At 64.5% G+C, this 17,024-nt stretch overlaps 1 protein-coding gene across 2 annotated transcripts; it reads right to left on the reverse strand.

Moving 5' to 3' along the window:
- Positions 1-1,547: 1,547 nt before the first annotated feature.
- On the reverse strand, positions 1,548-16,715 carry ADAM8 (ADAM metallopeptidase domain 8). Of its 2 annotated transcripts, none has more exons than XM_016919667.3 (23): positions 16,560-16,715; positions 15,273-15,376; positions 13,890-13,966; positions 13,682-13,760; positions 13,493-13,569; positions 12,985-13,174; positions 12,688-12,750; positions 12,529-12,597; positions 12,147-12,316; positions 11,923-12,004; positions 11,536-11,684; positions 11,258-11,435; positions 10,930-11,019; positions 10,611-10,800; positions 10,466-10,535; positions 10,073-10,223; positions 9,610-9,687; positions 9,020-9,242; positions 8,442-8,556; positions 7,601-7,790; positions 7,024-7,089; positions 2,813-2,890; positions 1,548-2,358 (listed from the first exon to the last, which is right to left on the reverse strand). In XM_016919667.3, exons 1-23 carry the CDS (start codon positions 16,603-16,605, stop codon positions 2,281-2,283), a joined length of 2,613 nt encoding a protein of 870 aa, XP_016775156.2. In that variant the 5' UTR covers positions 16,606-16,715; the 3' UTR covers positions 1,548-2,280. The 2 variants fall into 2 exon arrangements, with proteins under 2 accessions (XP_016775156.2, XP_016775158.2); XM_016919669.3 differs by having other exon boundaries at positions 9,158-9,242; positions 16,560-16,714.
- Between the last annotated feature and the right edge of the window lie 309 nt (positions 16,716-17,024).

Here is a 17,024-nt window from a genome sequence, read left to right on the forward strand (position 1 = left end):
CCCACAGGTACTCAGCAAATGTCTGCATTTTGGGGAGGGCTGGAGAAAATGAAGGCCATGCCCTCTCTGCAAGGCTCCGCACAGGCCCTGTTTCCCAGTCCTTCAGCCACAGGGTGTCCCGGCAACAAGGGTGCCAGGTCGCCTGCACCCTGTCTCCTGCGGAAAGGACAGCGCCTGCTCCTTGTCCTCCAGTAGCTGCTGGACTCCGGGGTCTGGGTGCTCTGGCGCCTGGCGGCTGGGTCCCCACTACAAGGCAGACACCAGCCTTGAATCCAACTGTCGAGGAAATGGGGTGGGCGGCGGAGGCTGGGGAGATCGGGAGGAAGGGAGGTATGGGCGGTTGGAGGGCTTGAGAGACAGGAACCCACCCTCTGCAAGTGCAGTGGCCTGTCCCCTCCAGAACGCTCTCATTCTTCGTGCTGAAGGGAGCTGGGGGCGTGGCAGGCCTGCGAGACGAGTGGGCGCTATCAGCTCAGGGCTCTGCCTCGGAGGAGCCACCCGGAGGCAGCACCCATGGGTGTGAGGGCTTGGCCACAGGGGACGTCAGGCCTCCTCGGTGCAGCACCAGATGCGTCTAACAGCCTCCGCCCCGTGGGCGCCCACTCAGACTTGCTGCTCAGGTGCCTAGAGCAGAAGCCACCTCCTCAGAGGCCAGCGCGCCAGCCTGGCACCACGGGGACGCTCCCAGGGGGTGCCCACAGGGAACGTGCGCATCGGGCTGGGTACTGCGGCGCGTGTGGGCCGTGAGCCCCGCCCTGCAGTCGGACACTGGAGTCCCGGATCCTACAGATCTGAAAGGCTGAGTCGGATGCAGCAAAGGCGAAGCGGGGTTCGCAGCCCGAGACTCTGGGAGGGGGGGGGTCAGCGAGCAACCGGGAGGGGCGCCGCGGGCCATTCGCCGCTTCTCCTGGGCCGAGGGCGCAGGCCCCTGCCGCGGGGGCCCCTCGGACTCCACGACTTCGCGGACGCGCGCCCACCGCCATAGCTGAGGTCCCGGGCCAGGCGGCGCGTGGGTGGCTGAGCGGGAGCGCGTCCAGCCAGGCGTGAAGGCCGCGCGGGGCCGGGGTCGAGCCCAGCATGGCGGGGGGCGTGCGGGGCAGTGGCCCGGACAAGGGCATGGGGCCGGAAGAGGCGGGGCCGTTGCCGGGAGACGAGACGGAATGGGCGGGGCGCGGTCGGGGCGAGGCCGTTGCCGGGAGACGAGACGGAATGGGCGGGGCGCGGGCGGGGCCGTTGCCGGGAGACGGGGCGGGGGCGGGGGCGGGGCCGGGCCATTGCCCAGAGACGGGGCGGGGCGGGGGTAGCGCGGGCTCCTCCGTGCATCGCGGCGAAGTCTTCTTGGGCGTGGGTTCCTGGATCGGATCGTCTGCCCGCGGGAGGGGCGGGACTGCTTAGTTACGCTGGGGAGGGCCTGAGAAATCCAGGGAGAAAGGAAGGTGGCTTGACCTCATCTATTCGCAGTCTGCATTTTACCAAGCGCCGACCCTTGTATCTCGTGAACTGAAGCCCGCCATCCTTCCCCGCTGATCTAACAAGAATCTACAGAACTCGGTCAATAATTTATTAGTAAAATATACATTTCTCATTATTAAAGAATAAAAGCTTTCAGACCTGCTGAACACACATCTGAGGTCTCAAGAAAACCAGACAAGATAGCTGACTCTCCCACATAGCCCTTTCCATAAAGGCGATTCCTAAGCTTAAACACACACAAAGCTGGGGCTGTCCCTCTTGAATCCCATGGGAAACAGGCCCCAAGATCAGGGGACCTGGAGTCGGGAGCTTGGGGTGCAGTCTGCTCACTGACACCCTCTCGAAGAGCACGCAGGGGAACCTGGTCCTGGGATGGAGTCTTTCTGGGGATGCCCCACGTCTGTGCTGCCTGGAACCGGGTGCCCAGGGCAGCCGGCTCAGCAGGCCCCAGAGCAGGGGCAGGTGTGGCTGGGAGGGGCTGTATATGTGGCCTCCTGAACACAGGGGGAGACCAGCGGCCACCTGGAGACACGTACACACACACGCACCCACAGGCACACAGCTCATCCCAGCCTGGTGCCTGCAGACAGCTGGGGCTACATGTGGCCAAGGCGGGGAGAAGGAATTGGCTGAGGGCATGGACAGCAGGAGCCTCTCAGGTAGATGCATTCCTGAGGTTAGAACAGCAGCTGAGCCTGCAAAGGCAGGGTCTAGGGCTGAGCGGCGCTAGCTGGACCGTGGAATGCTGGAACGCATGGCTTCTCTGCCGCAACTTCTCCAAATTTCCACACAGGCGCAGGTGCCCCCCTAGGGTGCTGTGGGAGCTCCGGCTCCTTGCTTCCTCTGGATGGGGGGCTTCAGGGCAACCTTTGGGCCAACAGCACCCTGGGAGGAGGAAAAGATAACTGATGTTGAAAAACTACCTGCTATAAAAGGTATATAAAGGGTACAACGAAATTTTACGTCCTTTAACATCTCTTAAAATGTGGATTCTTGGTTCATCCACCAACAACATGGCCCATGCACACAATGGCAGGTGTGGCAGTCACAGTATATACAGCTCACAGAGGACAGACTTTCTTCCCTGCAGTTGCTGGGGGAAGGTCAGGCACCACTGACAGCCGGGGTCAGCATCTGCTGAGAAGTCCCCTGATCACAGCACAGATATCACAGTATAGCCACTGCCAATGCCTTTCCCTTTTCTTTCAGTCACCCAAGTTTATCCACAGATAATCAGAAAAAAGCCCCACCCTCCAGGGCAGTGCCACCGTCAGCCCCGTGGGGAGGCCGTGCCGTCCATTGCACAGTGGACTCTGCCTGGTGTGTGCTGGGGCCTCACCTCAGCTGGACCAGGGTTGGCCGCACCAGCCCCGGGTTTGACTGGGGGCACTGGGGGCGCGAACGTCGGCTTGATGACCTGGGAGGAAACAGACACAGCTGACATGGGTCCCCCAGGCAGTCCCGGCTCTAGCCTGGACATCACCTTATCTGGACCTGGAACGAAGCTCCCCACAGACCTCGCTCTGCCCCCCAGGGAGCCTGCAGGCTCCGCCCCCACTGAGCTCGCTACAGAAAAGCCCTCCTGGCTGCCACTGCCCAGGAATAAAGCCCATCAGTGGCAGAACGCCATCCTGGGCCCACCTGCCCAGTACACCATCCACATCCCCTAACCAACCCCCGTATTACCCTCCAAGAGCTTTTTTCCTTTCCTTTTTTTTTTTTTTTTTTGAGTCAGGGTCTCCCTCTGTCACCCAGACTGGAGTGCAGTGGCATGATGTTGGCTCACTGCAGCTTCCTCTTCCTGGGTTCAAGTGATCCTCCCGCCTCAGCCTCCTGAGTAGCTGGGACGACAGGTACAAGCCACCACACCCAGCTAATTTTTTATTTTTTGTAGAGACGGGGTCTCCCTATGTTGCCCAGGCTGGTCTTGAACTCCTGGGCTCAAGTGATCCTCCCGCCCCAGCCTCCCAAAGTGCTGGGATTACAGGCATGAGCCAATGCGCCTGGCCTGAAGAGCTCTACAGATTGCCGGAATGTGGGGTTTTGGAAGCTCAAAGGCCAATAATTAGCTACTAAAACACGTGTTTCTTTGCATTTCAGCTTTCCCACGGTAGGGAGGCTGGATGTCCACCATACAGAGCTGTGGAGCTCACTCCTGGCTGTGTCACACGGAGCCTGGGTGGGCTAAGCATTTGCAGTTTTCAGCAGCTTCCAAAGGACCCTACTGAGCAGCCAGGGGAAGCCCGTGAGAGTGAAGAGTGAGTGACTTCCCTCCTGCACAGTTCTGCTGCAGCCTCCGCCCCATCTACTGCCACGCCTGTTCCTGCTGCAGCCTCAGCCCCATCTACTGCCACGCCTGTTCCTGCTGCAGCCTCTGCCCCATCTACCTCCACGCCCGGCTCTTGCTGCAGCCTCTGCCGCATCTACCTCCACGCCCAGTTCCTGCTGCAGCCTCTGCCCCATCTACCTCCACACCCAGCTCCTGCTGCAGCCTCTGCCCCATCTACCTCCACGCCTGTTCCTGCTGCAGCCTCTGCCCCATCTACCTCCACGCCCAGCTCCTGCTGCAGCCTCTGCCCCATCTACCTCCACGCGCAGCTCCTGCTGCAGCCTCTGCCCCATCTACCTCCACGCCCAGCTCCTGCTGCAGCCTCTGCCCCATCTACCTCCACGCCCAGCTCCTGCTGCAGCCTCTGCCCCATCTACCTCCATGCCCAGTTCCTGCTGCAGCCTCTGCCCCATCTACCTCCATGCCCAGCTCCTGCTGCAGTCTCTGCCCCATCTACCTCCATGCCCAGCTCCTGCTGCAGCCTCTGCCCCATCTACCGCCACGCCTGTTCCTGCTGCAGCCTCTGCCCCATCTACCTCCACGCCCGGCTCCTGCTGCAGCCTCTGCCCCATCTACCTCCACGCCTGTTCCTGCTGCAGTCTCTGCCCCATCTACTGCCACACCCAGCTCCTGCTGCAGCCTCTGCCCCATCTACCGCCACGCCCGGCTCCTGCTGCAGCCTCTGCCCCATCTACTGCTATGCCTGGTAACCATAACTTCCTTGGCCAGAAATCTCTCTGCCCCCTTCAGACCCCTGTTTTGCCTGTCCAGACCCCTTCTAGGACTATTTCTGCAACTCACTTACAAGTCTGAAGTTAGTTCAAATAAAAAGTTAAAAAGGAAAGAGAGAAATAGAAAATCACTATTAGGGCCGGGCATGGTGGCTCACGTCTGTAATCCCAGCACTTTGGGAGGCCAAGGCAGGCAGATTACGAGGTCAAGAGATCAAGACCATCTTGGCTAACACAGTGAAACCCCATCTCTACTGAAAAAAAAAATACAAAAATTTAGCCAGGCATGGTGGCGGGCACCTGTAGTCTCAGCTACATTGGGAGGCTGAGGCAGGAGAATGGCGTGAACCTGAGAGGCGGAGATTGCAGTGAGCTGAGATCGCGCCACTGCACTCCAGCCTGGGCGACAGAACGAGACTCCATCTCAAAAAAAAAAAAAAAGAGAGAAAATCACTATTAGGCAAACAGCACAGAACAACTATTGCAGCCAATATTCACCAATGGATGCCAAAACTAGTGGGTCCAAGCTTAAGGTTCAAAGAGTCTCAAGGTATCTCCCTGAGGCATCTGCTCACTATAAAAAGAAGACAGGAGCTTTCTAAGGAAAAATCTGTGGACGCTGCTCCAACTAGGCGCTGTGTCAACATCACCCGTGACCGAAGCTGCATGTGGGCCAGGCCTGGGCTGTGCCTGGGGAAGGGTCTGTCCAGTGCTGCCCCCGCCAACAGTGCACGGCCCTCATCCACACAAGGAAAGACGGGACAAACCCAGGCTGAGGGACTCTGAAAACACTGCTGGCCACATTTCCAAAGTGCAAGCTGAGGAAAGGCAGAGGGGCCGGGGGCTGAGTGCCTGGGGGGACCATGGCTGGAGAAGGGCGTCCAGAGGGAGCAGGCGGTACTGACTGGGTCGCATCGGTGACGTGACGCCTCGGCTGTGCACCCACACCGTGGCCATACGGGAGCTGACCCGGGATGTGGCGCCTCGGCTGCGCGCCCACACTGTGGCCATACGTGACGCCTCGGCTGTGCGCCCACACTGTGGCCATTCGGGAGCAGGCCAGGCGAAGGGCATGCAGGATTCTCTAGGCTATTTTTGCAACTTTTCTGTAAGTCTAAAATTTGTTCAAAATTAAATGTTAACAAAAAAAAAGCCTCAACCCAGAGGGCAGGGGCTCTCCTGCCCCAGGTCTTCCATGCACAGCCCAGTCCTAGGGCTGACCATGAACCTCTGTGGAGGGGGTCCCCGGAGATGCACCGTGGCTAGGGCTGACCATGAACCCCTGTGGAGGGGGTCCCCGGAGATGCACCGTGGCTAGGGCTGACCATGAACCCCTGTGGAGGGGGTCCCCGGAGATGCACCGTGGCTAGGGCTGACCATGAACCCCTGTGGAGGGGGTCCCCGGAGATGCACCGTGGCTAGGGCTGACCATGAACCCCTGTGGAGGGGGTCCCCGGAGATGGACCGTGGCTAGGGCTGACCATGAACCTCTGTGGAGGGGGTCCCCGGAGATGCACCGTGGCTAGGGCTGACCATGAACCTCTGTGGAGGGGGTCCCCGGAGATGCACCGTGGCTAGGGCTGACCATGAACCTCTGTGGAGGGGGTCCCCGGAGATGCACCGTGGCTAGGGCTGACCACGAACCTCTGTGGAGGGGGTCCCCGGAGATGCACCGTGGGACCTCTTCACACAGGCACCTCCCCAGCCCCGGCCTGCCCGCCACCGTCCTGCCCTCTCTGAGGACAGAGGCTGCTCACAATGTCCCGCAATGCCAACTGGACCTCGATGGTACCACTGGGGCCCCGTGCCAGGCCCCAGGGAGAAAGCCTGGCCCTTTCTGCTGCCCTAGCTGAGTCAGTGGCCCCAGGAAGGGAGCTCAAGGGTCCTTCTCCACCCACTGCCAGAGCGGTTTCCCAGGGCTGAGGCCAATGAGCTGCCCCCACGGGGTCCAAAAAGGGCTCCAAGGTTAGCCCAGAGGTGGGAGCCAGGGCGCAGGGACAGGACCCCAACCCTGGGGGGACACGGAGGCCTGGGAGTTAACCCTCAGCATGCCACGGCTCCAGTGATTCGGGTTTTGAGAGATCTTTCCAAAATCCCCAAAGCCCCCAAACCCAAGGGAAGCGCGGAACGTGTCCCTGCCCTGAGCCCACCCACCCATCTGTCCTGCAGGGCCCCAGGGAGTCCTCTTCTCTGCCAGAGCTTCAGCTCTGGGAGGGGCTTGGTGGGCGGAGCAGGTCTGAGTGGAAGGAGAAGGAGCCAGGACCCCCAAACCAGCTCCAACGCAGGGCAGGACTGAGCTCCTGCCTTCCCGTGGCCTCGCTGACCTGCCTTTCTGTCTGATGTCCTCACGAGGTCGGGCTAACCAGCCTTCTGTGTACAGCGGGGGCCACCTGGGGATCCCTGGCCCCCGGTGCAGTGCACAGACCCCAATCCCATCAGGAAGGCCTGGACACCCTCAGACGGCTTGGCCGCCCAATCACCACTGCTCACCTGCTTTGGTGCCTGCCGGGTGTAGACAGGAACTGGGAAGGGTGGGCTGGACACAGTGACCGGAGGCTGGAGGAGACAGGGCCGAGAGCCTGGGTCAGAGCTGGGACCCCCGTGCCCCTCCAGCACCCCCAGCTCCAGGATCCGAGGTTCCTGCCTCTTGTGTGTGCTGGAGGCATCTGCGCGGCCCACAGGGCCCCACCCCAGATGAGAGGCCCCGCCCCATTCCTCCCCTCAGCTGTGTGATCCCGAGCTGGGGGCCGGAGAGCATTTGTGTCTCGACACTGTCCTCAGATGGACTCTGTGGAGGCCAGGAAGCTTCCCTGGGCTCGGAGCCCCCAAGTTTAAGTTCAAGCTCAGATTCTGTCATGGCTCAAAGGGGTCTGGGAAGTGCCCACTACCAAAGCCTCAGTGTTCCCAGCAGGGCGACCACAGCAGCTGCTCTGGGCCTCGGGGCCACCGCTGGCCTGTGCGTGAATTTAATGAAAGGGCTCTGCTGGCCTCGGGCTGCACTTGGGGTCGCAGGATGGGGCCTGGGCACTGCTTTCAGCCTCATGAACCCGCCGGGGGTGGTGCTTACAGCAGGGGGCGGCCTCTTCAGAGCCACCGAGGAGGCCGGGTGTCCGGCGGGCTGGCCCGGGTGGGTGGTGGGGACCAGCTCTTGGGGGCCCCTGGATGGGGCTGGAGCCCCGCCCTTGGCCGGCATGCGGCTGGCAGCCTGGTGGAACAGGGGGTTGGAGCGCCCCATTGTGGTCTTGGGAGCCACGTTCCTGGGGAGGAAGCACAGGGCGCGTGGTCAGTGTCCGGCCATGGGGCCCCAGCACCACACCCCGAGTCTCTCCCTCCCAGCTCCAGCCGACCCGAGAGGCTTCAGGGCGAGAGGTCGTGGCCATGAGAGACAGACAGGCCCAGGAGGCGGGGCGGACCCTGAAGAGGCAGGGACACCCCCTCCATGTCCTGGGGGCCCCAGTCAGGTGGGCGGGAGATGCTTGGAGGCTGTGGGGCCAGTGTGTCCTGCTGCGTGGGGGTCTCCTGCTGTGTGGGGGTCCAGGTCCCTAGAGCAGGGCTCAGCAGGAAACTGGCAGGGTGCTCACGGGGCTGGGTCAGGGTATGGGGGACCCCACCGGGCCTCTCTGGATTTGCCCCAAGCCCAACCGGCCACCAAAACCATGCCCCGCCCCAGCCTCAGGGGAAGGTGGAGTCCAGAGTGGCACTGGCCGAGTGGAGCCAGGAAGGCCCTTCAAACTCAGCCCAAGCCGGGGGGCGTCACGACGTCGGGGCACAGAGGAGCCTGGGTGTCCATGCCGTCCACCATGGGCCCGTGCTGGGCACTCCTTCCTCTGGCAGCTGAGCACGGGAAGCACTCGCCATCCTCCATCATAGCCCCCGCCACCCTCCGTCACAGCCCCCACCACCCTCACCTGCTCAGGATGCGGCTCCGAGCTTTGCGATAGATGATGATGCCTGCCAGGGTGACCAGCACAACTGCCAGGAGCACCAGAACCACCACCACGAAGACGGGGAGGCTCCCGGACGCTGTGGGACACACGGCCCCACATCAGGCAGGCAGGCGGTGACCTCAGGCAGGAGCCAGGGAGGTTCCCAGAGACACGGTCTTTCTCAGCACCCCCAGGCCGTGCCCTGTGGACCCCTCAGGGAGGACCTGGTACCTTACACTGGCACTCCCAGCTCGCCAGTGACAGGTTGGAGAGCTTGGCAGGGTGGCCCTGGGCCACAGTGCTGTGGGCATGGCTGTGCCTTTGAGGCCTGATGCTCTGGACGACCACATGCTCAGTGGCCGCTGGGGAGGAAATACTGGGTGGCCTCAGGGCCCCAGGCCGAGGAGGGGCTGGAAGACACAGGCTGAGGACACTGGAGTCTCAGCTCACCGCCGTGCCCTGCCCTCGGCCACTGCCTCCCTCTGGGACAGGGCTCTCCCCTCCTCACATCAGCCTCTGCCTATACCTGTGTGTCGGGGACAGACAGGCTCTGCCTATACCTGTGTGTCGATGCCTGTGGCAGCAAACTGGCACCGCGAACACCACCAGCTTCCTGGGCCCGCGGCTTCTGCCTGGGCTCTGTTCGGGCCCTCTGAGCTTGGACCCCAGCCCCACCTGCGCTGGCCAGGGAGGCCTACCTGCGTGCACCTCAGTCAGCAGCTTCGCGCAGTGGGGCGGGGCCCAGCCCGCGTGGCAGTGGCACTCCTGCTTGTGGTTGCACACCTGCGGGGACGGCTGGGCTCAGGGCCAACCCTGTTGTGGATCCCAAGGGGCCGTGGGGGCCGTGCCTCCAGCATGAGGGCCCCGGGCCAGCCCCACCCCCGAGGGCCCCTCGGTCCCTGCCCGCACGCGCCGACGGCGAGGCCTCTCCATGTAGCCCCTGCCCGCTGCCCAGTGACCATGCAGGTTCCATCCACGGAGGCCACCCAGGCCGGGCCTCAGCCGACAGGGGCTCCACAGAGACCCCCATGGACAGGACACGCCAGGCCCCCCCAGCCTCAGGCTCCCGTGTCCAGAGCTGTCCCCAGCACCGGCTCCCTCAGAGCGGCAGCCTCTGTGCAGGGGCCCTGTCCCGAGAGGCCACACATACCCCGTGGTTGTGGCACTGGGCAGAGCAGTTGCTGGATCTGTAAACGTGTAAGTCCTGGCAACGTCCTTTCCAGCAAACCTGGGGGTAGGAGGCATCTCTCAGGCAGCCGCTCTGGACCTCTGCCCTGCCAGCGTCCCTTGAAACTGCGGGGTAAGCTGGGGGTGGGCTGTGGTCACCACGTCCAAGGTGGCTGTGCTTCAGCCCATCTGCCGGCTGCCTACCCCCAAAGCCCCTGGGAAGTGGCCCTCCTGGGGCACGTGGCCGCCGGCGACGGCCATCAGATGAACTGAGAACCATGTCTCTCCCCACCCCCGGAAACCTTTCAGTCTCTACTAGAAGCGCGGAGAGAACTCTGTTCCCACAGCCTCGAGCAGCTGCCAAGCTCAGAAACGCATCTGCACCCACGTGGGGCACATGCCCGGGATGCCTGGGGGGTGGCGCGCCCTCTGAGCCAGGGGCTCACCTTCTCTGGTCCACACCGGGTGCCCTCGGGCACTGGTTCATACGCAGTGCCATCCTCTGTGGTGAGCGCGTGGCACACATCCACGATGCAGATGGCACGCCCCAGGGGCTGCTGCCCACCCTTGCACTGCAGAGTGCCACACATGTCAGCCCTGTGGATGGAGGGCAGGTCGTGGGCCAGCTTGCCCGGGAGCATGCTGGGGGGCCCAGGAGCCACAGCAGGCTGGGGCCAGTGACCCACCTCCCTCCCACAACACGGTGCGCTTGAGCCTGGGGTCCATGGGTCCAGAGCAGACCCTCATGGGAGCAGGACCCTTTGCGGAGGCCCTTCTGGGGCTGACCCCGCTGTGGGAACAGCACATGTCCTGGGCCCAGGGCGGTCTCAGAAGCTCACCTGTACCGGCTGGCCTTGCAGCCTGGTAGGATGTCGTAGGAGAAGCAGGACTCCTCGGCAGCCTGCCCACCTGTGGGACCAGGAGCGGGTTAGCCCTGGCAAGGCCTGCAGCCACCCTGCCAGGCCAGCTCTGTGCCCACTTCACCTGGCCCCCAGAAGGCCTGGCACTGCTGGGCCAGTGTGGGACAGGCCCCGTTGTAGCAGTAGCCCCCGGAGCAGGGCGTGCCGTTCTCCTGGAAGGCGTCTTCCGGGCACTCAGGGTGCCGGCCGTCACAGAACTCCTCGAGGTCACACATGTCCTTCTTGGGACGGCACAGCTCACCAGCCGGCTTCACCTGGCCCAGCAGAGAACAGCTCACCATGGGGACAGGTCCACGCAAGCTGCCTGGTCCCTGGCGCCCCAGGGTCCCTTCCCACCTGCCAGCCATGGGCTCTGGGGGTCACCGGTGGGAGGCTGCACTCACCTTGCACTCCTGGCAGCAGGTACCGTGCGCACACTGGGCCCCCTCAGCCAGCTGGCAGGTGGTAGAGTTGCAGCAGCGGTTCCGGCAGTCCTGGGGCGACGGCAAAGGCCTTGGCAGGCTGCACTGGGGCCGGGCTGGGCTCCAGGGCGGACCTGGCCGCCTCCCCTGACCACTGGGGTGCCCTGCAGCCACTCCCTCCCTGTGACCGCTCTGGACACCCACGGAGCCCCAAGTTCCACGTGTGGATGTGCAGTGGTCACCCTGGCCTGAAGGGACAGAGGTTGTGGCACCCAGTGCTGACGGAAGCAGGTATGGGGCATGGACGCACCTCGGGGGGGCCGCAGTCGCACTGCTCCCCACGCTCCACAAACAGGTTCCCACACACGGGGCCGCCCACCAGGTGGCTGAGGTCAGGGGCGTTGGCGAGGCAGGCCGACTGCGGCTGCTCCAAAAAGCTCTCCAGGTAGGCCTGGCTGCAGTCACTGAACATCCTGGGGAAACTGGAGCTGGGGAGGCGGGGCAGCATTGGGGGAGGCGGCCTGGCCCCTTCCCCACCCACCTCGTACCTCCAGCATACCCTGGCTCTGCAGGGCCCGGCCGCCTCACCCAATGCTGCCCGCCATGATGCAGCGGCCGGCCTCGAAGCGTTCCCGGCAGCGGCAGCCCTGGACGTTCTCATCATGGTCCATGCCCAGGTTGTGGCCCATCTCATGGGCCATGGTGCAGGCCACGCCCACGGGGTTCTTGCTGTGGTCCTGCAGGAGGGTCTGTGCTCTCAGGAGCCATGGGGCCAACTCCCCACGCCTGCCACCCTCACCCTACCAGGGCCCAGGACTTGGCACAGCTTCCCGCCAACACCACCTTAAAACATAAAATCAGGCATTAAACCTGGCCTGAGGGGAGGTGGCCTGCTCCAGAGACCTGGCCCGAGGCGTCCCCTCCCCTATCCAGCTCTGGCCTCGGCCTGGCAAACCCGGGCAGGAGCCCCCTCACCTGATTCACAGCCCCTGAGCTGCGGGAGCACATGGCAGACACCCTGGCAAACCCCACGGTGGTCCCGGTGAAGTCGACACCCCTGGAAGTGGGAGTGACACAGATGCCCTGGACACGGCTCCCTCCCCACTTCCCTCCCACCCCAGCCCTGCTCTCCCTCCCACCCCAGTCCTGCCCGTCCTCCCTCCCCAGCCCTCCCCACCCTGCCCGCTCCGCCAGCTCACGTGATGAGCTGTATGTTGTCATGCAGGTGCCGCCGTGTCCGTTGCCGTGCCTGCCAGGTCAGGAGGTTCTCCAGTGTGACACTGGGGTCGGGGCTGACGTGGAACCTGTCCTGACTATTCCAAATCTCCAGGCCCACCAGGACCACACGGAAGTTGAGTTTCTGATATAGCTGGAGAGGTGGTGGAGTCCTGGGGGTCAGGCAGGGTGGCGGAAGGTACAGCAGGGAGGGTGGGTGGCGGAGGATGCAGCTGTCCCACGGCGAGGTGGGGCCAGGCACAGGTGCCGGGCAGAGCTGGAGCAGGTGGAATGAACCCCGTGGCAACACCCCCCCCACCTCCCGCCAGGGGCTCCGGCACCTCTGCAGCCAGGACTGCTGCCCACCTTGTCCACGTGATTCACCACCTCCAGCACCCGATGACGCACGGCTGCTTCGCTCCCCAGCATCTGGAACTGGGGACACGAGACCCTCAGGCTGGAGCCCACACAGCCCCCATGCCCCCGCCGCCGGCTGCTCTCCCACCTTCCCTGCCCCCAACACACCTCTGCATTGTCCACGACCACATACAGCTCCACGTAGCGGGTCTCTCGGGATGGCAGAGAGTCCTGGGGAACAGCCACAAGAAGCCAGTCAGCCTTCCCAGCGCCGGGGCCTGGACCCTCCCTCAGGGACCCGGGGCCACTGTCCAGCCCCTGTCCAGTGCTGGGGGAGCGTGGCCAGGCCTGCTCCAGGCTGCAGACAATGGGCAGCACCCAGCGCATGGGGAGCCAGGAGGACTCACAGGCCAGGCAAGTGGACACCGGCAGGGCCAGCCAAACACGGGAGACAAGGGTGCTCACCCCGGGCCAAGGCCTGAAGACGGCTGCCGTCCGGGGTCCCAGGAGGCTGCCCAGGCTGTCGTCGCTGACCCCGCATGTCCCGGCCGTCTGCAGCAGGTGCTCAGCCTGGTACACGGCGTGCCGTCCGCCCTCGCCACCTTCATCCAGGGGCTCGATCAGGTGTAGGTCTGACCCCACCTGGAAGAAACCCCTGAGGGGAGTGGGAGCCGGGTGTGCTGTGGGCTTCAGAGTGGCCTGGTCCTGCCCCGAAGGACCAGAGGCTCCAGTTTGTTGCCTACAGCTCCCCCTACCCTGCCACCAGCAGCCCCCCGCAGGTGACTTCAGGCTCCAGGGTACAGGAGGGTGAGCCTCTTGGGCTTGGCGTCCCCTGAGCAGACCCCCATGCAAGACAGCAAAGGCCTGAGTGGGAGGAGGAGGCACCCTCCCTGCCTCCCTTCCCCACCCCCACCACAGGCTTAGGCCTTCCTCTCCACCTGCGGGAGCCCTCGCGTTCGTCTGCCACACCCACCTGAGGCCGGCACAGGTGCTGAGGCTGGCGGCTGAGTCCGGGTATCCCTCTACGTGGCCCTGGTAGAAGCAGTGGTCCTGCGGGAGAAGCAGGAGAGGGGTCCACAGGCTGTGCCCCCATGGCCCCACAGGCTCGGGGAGGGCCGCCCAGCCCCTACCTGCCCGCCCAGCTGCTCCGCCCGACCCATACCTGCCCACGAGGCTGCTCCGTCACCTCGGAGCCATTGGCAGCCGTATAGGTCTCCGTGTAGCCGGAGCCCAGCAGGTCCCTGGAAAAGAAGTGCTGTGGCTGCCTCGGCCCTCTCGGTGCAGAGAGGCTGGCCCAGAGGCTGGACGCCGGGGACACCAGTGTGCTGGAGCCAGGCCCGGGCAGGGGGGCCGACCCGAGACCCACTCACCTGTTCTTCCGCAGGTGGAGGGTGAAGTTGTGCCCTGTGGCCCCAAGGACGTAGCTCACCCTCTCTGGGTGCAGGCCCTGAGCGAGGAGGGAAGGGTCCCAGGTGAGCAGCCTGCCCGGGCTGTGCCCACCTCAATCCTGGGGGCCAGAGAAGCTCAGCTGCGGGGGAAGGGGTGCCGGCCTCCAGCCCCAGGTCAAGGCTCCATCCTGGAGGGTCCACAGCCTCAGGCAGGGTAGAGGGTGGAGGGTGGAGGGTAGGGGGCAGGGGGTGGGGGGTGGAAGGTGGAGGGTGGAGAGTGGAGGGTGGAGGGTGGAGGTGGGGGGCGGAGGGCAGAGGGTGGGGGGCGGGGGGTGGAGGGTGGAGGGTGGCAGGTGGGGTTGGAGGGTGGCGGTTGGATGGTGGGGGGCAGGGGTTGGAGGGTGGAGGGTAGGGGCGGGGCTGTGCTGAAGGCGACCGGCGGAGCCCAGCACTTGGGTAGACAGGAAGGACACGGTGCTCCTCGGTCCTCCCAGACCTCAGTTTCCCCATCTGACCACGCATGGGTAACGACAATGCCCCTTCCCCGAGAAAGCATAGGGTGGGGGAGGCATAGCCTCAGCCAGGCAGCAAAGGAGGTGGGTGGCGGGGATAGCACGCACAGGCCCCTCCAGCGACAGCTGCCTGCCTCCAGGACCCATCCCTTCCAGCAGCTGCCGGACCTGGTGGTGCCTGCAGAGCCTCCTGCTCGACCACTGCCAGCCCCCATGTGCAGGCTGGGGCTCGGCCTGCAGAGCTCTGAGACAGCCTTAGCTGTGCCACCGGCTGGATGAGCCCAGGGCAGCGGGCAGGTCGGTAGTAGGTTCCCCGGATGCTGAGGTAAGGACAGGGCTGGGGCCGGAACTGCCCTCCCTGGAAACAGGTGCACACATGCATATGCCGTGCACATGTGTGCACACCCACCCACTCAGGCTTCAGGAATCACTCTCGGGCAGCCCCAGTCGGGGAGGGGAGCCATTCTCAGTTTCTAGCCCTGGGAAACCCCCGCCAGGCCCCCCCCCCCAACACAGGAAGGTGTGTCAACTCTGCGGTGAGCCAGCGTCACTTCTCAAAGAGGAATTTGGCTTATCAGCCTCGCCAAGTGAAACTGGGGAGGGGCCCGGGGCCAGCACAACCTGCCCCTGCTCCCTTCCAGGGGTCCATAGAGCTCCTGAAGGAACGAGGAGGCTGGGAGCCCTCAGGCAGTGCTGGAGGGAGGAACGGAGATGGGCCCCAGGGGGCTAGAGCTGTACAGGGCAGCCCCAGACACCCACTGGCCTCTCACCACTTTCTGTAAGCTAAAGCTCCTTTCACAAAAATAGGCTCAGGGGCCAGCCAGGGACCCTCCCCAGGCCAGCTTAGACTCACCAAGTGGGAGGGCAGAGCTCGGCGGACTCGGGGGCCTGGCAGACGCCGCGGCAGCACGACCTCATACTGCTCCACGAGGGCCCAGGGCCGGCTGGGGGCAATCGCTGCAGGAGGGAGGGTCAGCAGGCATGAGGGGCCGGGGGGCAGGTTTCCTTCCCAGAGGCCTCCTGGGCCCTCAGATTCTGTCTCTTGCTGGGCTTGACCCTCCCCTGGGGAACTCACCAGATAGCTCGGGGACAAAGACTCAAGTGAGGGTTCTGTGCCTAAAAGACCCCAGGAGCGCCCCCAGGCATGGCCGGTGGGCCTGTGTCCTGCAGCACCCACACACAGTGCTCAGAGACGCTGTGGGTGCCAGCGGGTGCCAGTGACTCCACAGGTCTCCAGGCTGTCTCAGATCTCTGGAGGGGCCCGAGGGCAAGGATGAACCTTCCCCCCAGGGAGGAGGACTCGGGCCGCTGACCTGCCCATTTCCATCTCCTCCTCCATTCTTCTGATCATCTGATCGCATCTAACTGGGGAGCAGGAAGCGCCTCCCGGAGGCTGTTCACCTCCCAAGAACTGGAAACTCCCTGGTATCCGAGAGCAGAGGGCAGGGACCCAGCATGCAATGGGCAGGGTTTCGGAGACCACCAACCCCAGGACCCTTTGCTCCCGTCAAAACACAATAGTGGACGTGTCTCCATGACCACATCTCCAACCTGGAGAGGCAGCAGGGGAGCAGCCAGCCCCTATCTGCCCAGGAAACTGGCGGGAAGCAACCCGGCCTCCAGCCTGAAGCTCCTCAGCACACCCCAGCCCGAGTCACTCCAGGAGCAGGGGTGGGATCCAGGGTCAGCAGCCCCATGTCCTCCCCCAGGCAGGAGACGGGTCCCCTCAGCCCACACCCCTGCACTCCAGGCCTCGGCTTGTCTGCCCTCCCTTCCCTCCCCGGCTAAATAGTGGGGGTGGGTAGCCCCACAGGTGAATCCCAGGAACCCAGGGCGCCTCGCGCAGCAGGTGAAGCGTCCTGCTTGGCCCGGCCCCGACCCCACTAACAAGCTCAGAGGCGGGACTTCCCTCTCACAGTTCACCTTTGAAGGCTCCCTCCGACCTCCCCGGCCTCCCCGGCCCGGGGCTCTCCACCCAGAGACCACTGTGCACCTGATGGCCCGCTCCCAGGGACCAGCCCGAAGCCGGGCCAGGGTGCGGGGTGCGGGCAGGCCAGGGGCTCGGGGTCAGCGTCGCGTCCTGCGGGGAGAGCCACCCTGCCCCGCGCTGCGCCCGGGACGGTTCCCTGGAACCACTCACCAGGCAGCATCATCGCGCCCAGCAGCCAGAGCCCGAGGCCGCGCATGGCCGGGTCGGGGCGCAGAGGCGGAGGTGACAGCCCCGCGGGACACGGTCTGGTTCCTGCGCTCCTGGCCCGAGGCTCTTTTCCGCGCGCCCCGCCCCGGCGCCCCGCAGCCAATGGGCCCCTCGGCCGGTGGGAGGGGCGGGGCGCGCGGCACCTGGGGGCGGGGTCCGTTTCCCCTCCCCCGACAATCCAGCATCCTCCCTTGCACAGGTGAGGAAACTCAGGCACAGCCTGTCCCAAGTCCGGCCAGAGCCCCGAGAGGGGGCCTCTCGGCGGACCCGGCGGCTGGAAGGAGGTGGCGCCAGGCAGGTCCTGGAGGGGAAGGGACTTGTGAGGGCCGCCTGGCGGTTTCAGGAGAGGGGGTCTCTGATTTCCTGGGGAACAGAAAGCCTCAGGCAGGGGCAAGTCATGGCTTTGTG

The sequence above is a fragment of the Pan troglodytes genome, chromosome 8 (genome assembly GCF_028858775.2).
Source record: "Pan troglodytes isolate AG18354 chromosome 8, NHGRI_mPanTro3-v2.0_pri, whole genome shotgun sequence".
NCBI lineage: Eukaryota > Metazoa > Chordata > Mammalia > Primates > Hominidae > Pan > Pan troglodytes.